The 2,540-nt window shown below is 52.2% G+C and overlaps 1 protein-coding gene across 1 annotated transcript; it reads right to left on the reverse strand.

Moving 5' to 3' along the window:
* Nucleotides 1-784: 784 nt before the first annotated feature.
* LOC132584130 (urotensin-2 receptor-like) lies at nucleotides 785-1,797 on the reverse strand. Its single transcript, XM_060255932.1, has one exon. The coding sequence runs from the start codon at nucleotides 1,795-1,797 to the stop codon at nucleotides 790-792; it is 1,008 nt and encodes a 335-aa protein (XP_060111915.1). The 3' UTR covers nucleotides 785-789.
* Nucleotides 1,798-2,540: the final 743 nt, after the last annotated feature.

The following is a 2,540-nucleotide window of genomic DNA, read 5'->3' on the forward strand; positions in this document are numbered from 1 at the left end:
ACTTTGTGAGCTACTAGCATTAAAGTTATGAGCTACTGACATTGAAGTTGTGAGCTACTGCATAAATTAATTTGCTCTAGGGCCATTTTTCCTGAGCTGAGACAAAAATGTGTGAATTGGAGGCTAAAAATTGTGCGCTAGCTCACACTAACTCAAAGGGAACACTGGTTGGAGGATTCGGGTGACAGAAAGCACAGTGTAGGTGGATGGATGGGGAAACAGAATTGTTCCTTTGTCCAGACTGCTGCCCCAAAGTACATTTATCCACCCATTTCTCTCAACAGAGGTTATTTCTAGTAACGAGAAGCCCCACCACGAAAATGCTGAGGAGAAGCAACTGGGAGAAATGGGCATGAATGGCTTAGTTCCCTCCTTCTTGCCCATCTTTGCTGTGCTTATTATCTCTCCACCTGCTTTATAGGTACTGATTATGCCTGGATTGAACTGTGCTCCATTTGGTCTAGTAGCGCCCTGAAAATCACGGGTTCTATTTAAAAGAAAGTAAGGTTCTTGCTCTCATTGTGGAAGAGAATCCTCAACAACAATTCTACTTTTCCTGCACCTTAAATCTGTCCCTCAACCCCACTCCATTTTATAGAGGAAATTTGGTGACCCAGTTTTGACACACATCTCCCCTGGGGTAGTTGTCCCTTTCCAAAGAAAATAAGGTCCTTGAGATTCTAGATAAACCCCTACCAAAATCAGCCTTTGCAGCTCTTAAGAGTGATAGATCCCCCAACCCACTATACAAGTGTTGGTACATGTCCCTCATGTCTTACCTGTATCTGCTCAGACCTCTGCGTCTTCCCCTTGCGGCCGGCCTCTGCTTTGGAGGCACCTCAAGGACGCGTGTGACACCCCCCGTTGTTGAGCCCGCAGGTATTCGCGGTAGTTGCGTGTCAGCAGGGTGTAAAGGAAAGGGTTGATGCAGCTGTTGCCGTAAGTCAAGCAGGTCACCAAATGGTTGATGGAGATCTCCGTTTGGACGGGCAAGCGGGTTGCCAACGGGCAGTACAGGGGCAGGAGCTGCCAGATCCAGAAGGGCAAATAGCAAGCCCAAAAGGCCAAGACGATGATGAAGATGAGGAGGAAGACGCGGTTCTTCGGAGAGCGGCCTAACCCGCCTCGAGCCTGGGAAAGCCAGTAAGTCCTTGCCAGGCGCCAGTAGAGGGACCCGATGACCAGGCCGGGAGCCACAATGCTGGTGCTGAAGAGGATGCTGAGGTACACCCGGTACTGCTCCTCACTCCAGATGGGGGAGCAGAGACGCCGGACAACTGTTCCCTCACCCACCGTGCGCTCCTCTTGGTGGATCATTACCATCATGGGGAGAGCAAGGGCAAAGGACAGGAGCCAAATAGCAACAGCCAAAGGCCGGCGGCATCGTCGCGCCCGGCGCACAGCCTCAAAAGGGTGAGCCACGGCAGCATAGCGTTCGCAGCTCATCAGAGTGAGCAGGAAGATGCTGGCATGCATGGTGAGAAGATCAAGGCTGAGGAGAACCCGGCAGCCTGCCTCCCCGAATGGCCAATCCTTCACCAACCCGTTATGCACAATGAAGGGGGCCGTTGAGAGGTACAGCAGGTCAGCCAGGGCCAGGTTGACTAGGTGAACACGCAACGAGGAAGCTGACGGGGAGGCCCGCACTACAGCCAGAGCGTAGAGGTTCCCGGCCACCCCTGTGGCACACATCAGACTCAACACAGCCCCCAGGGCTGCTGCTGATTCAGCTCCGTCTGACAAAGAGGAATTGCCCACAGTCATCCACAAAGAAAAGTTCGTCGGTGAAGGCTCCATGAGCAGACAATATCGTCTGTCTGTCTGTCTGAACTTCTCAATATCTTCCCTGGCCTTTAACAGAAAGAAAGGTTATGGCACCTGGCAATTCTCTCCCATTGCTCCTTATCTACCAAGCTGTCTTTCTCTCTAAATATTGTTCCCCTGCCTGATCTACCACACTGTCTGTTTTTTGTTCACTCACTCAGTTTTTCCCCCTGTTGCTCCATCCTATTCTTGTCAATACTGGGTCACAAAGAATATTCTGGGGATTTGCCCCATTCTTCCTCAAATCTGTCTTCCATCCAGACCATACAGTTGCGGTTCCCCATTAGGACGTGAAGACCTGTTTGTTCAGCCTCTTGCTCCTTTGCTCCGTGGGTCTGAAGCTGGCGGTGGTGAGGTCTCCAGTGTGTGAGAATCGGCGTGTGTCTGTCTGGGGCTGCGGATTCTCTTCTCTCGCATTCCTTGCACCCTGCTAGTGTCGGTATGTCGGGGTTGAACCTTGGCCCGGCCCCTCACGGGGAACACAGCTCTCAGCTCCCGTCTTGCATTTGAGGAACCTGTTTATTTCGTTCATGGGGTGGGATTCGGACAGCGTGTCAACGAAAGGCACTTTGGGGCGGATGATGATACAGTGTTTGGGGGTCCGATTGGTCCGCAGACAGAATCCCTACCTCCACCCTCTCCCCCCCTCGCCCGCCCCCAGCAGACTGACATGAAGGACCCAACTCCCTGCTGACATAACCATTCTGCTTTCTATG

Source organism: Heteronotia binoei, chromosome 15 (genome assembly GCF_032191835.1).
Source record: "Heteronotia binoei isolate CCM8104 ecotype False Entrance Well chromosome 15, APGP_CSIRO_Hbin_v1, whole genome shotgun sequence".
Classification (NCBI taxonomy): Eukaryota; Metazoa; Chordata; class Lepidosauria; order Squamata; family Gekkonidae; genus Heteronotia; species Heteronotia binoei.

Coding starts and splice junctions, on each gene's coding strand:
- LOC132584130 (XM_060255932.1), bottom strand. CDS start 1,797: ATGGAGCCTTCACCGACGAACTTTTCTTTGTGGATGACTGTGGGCAAT.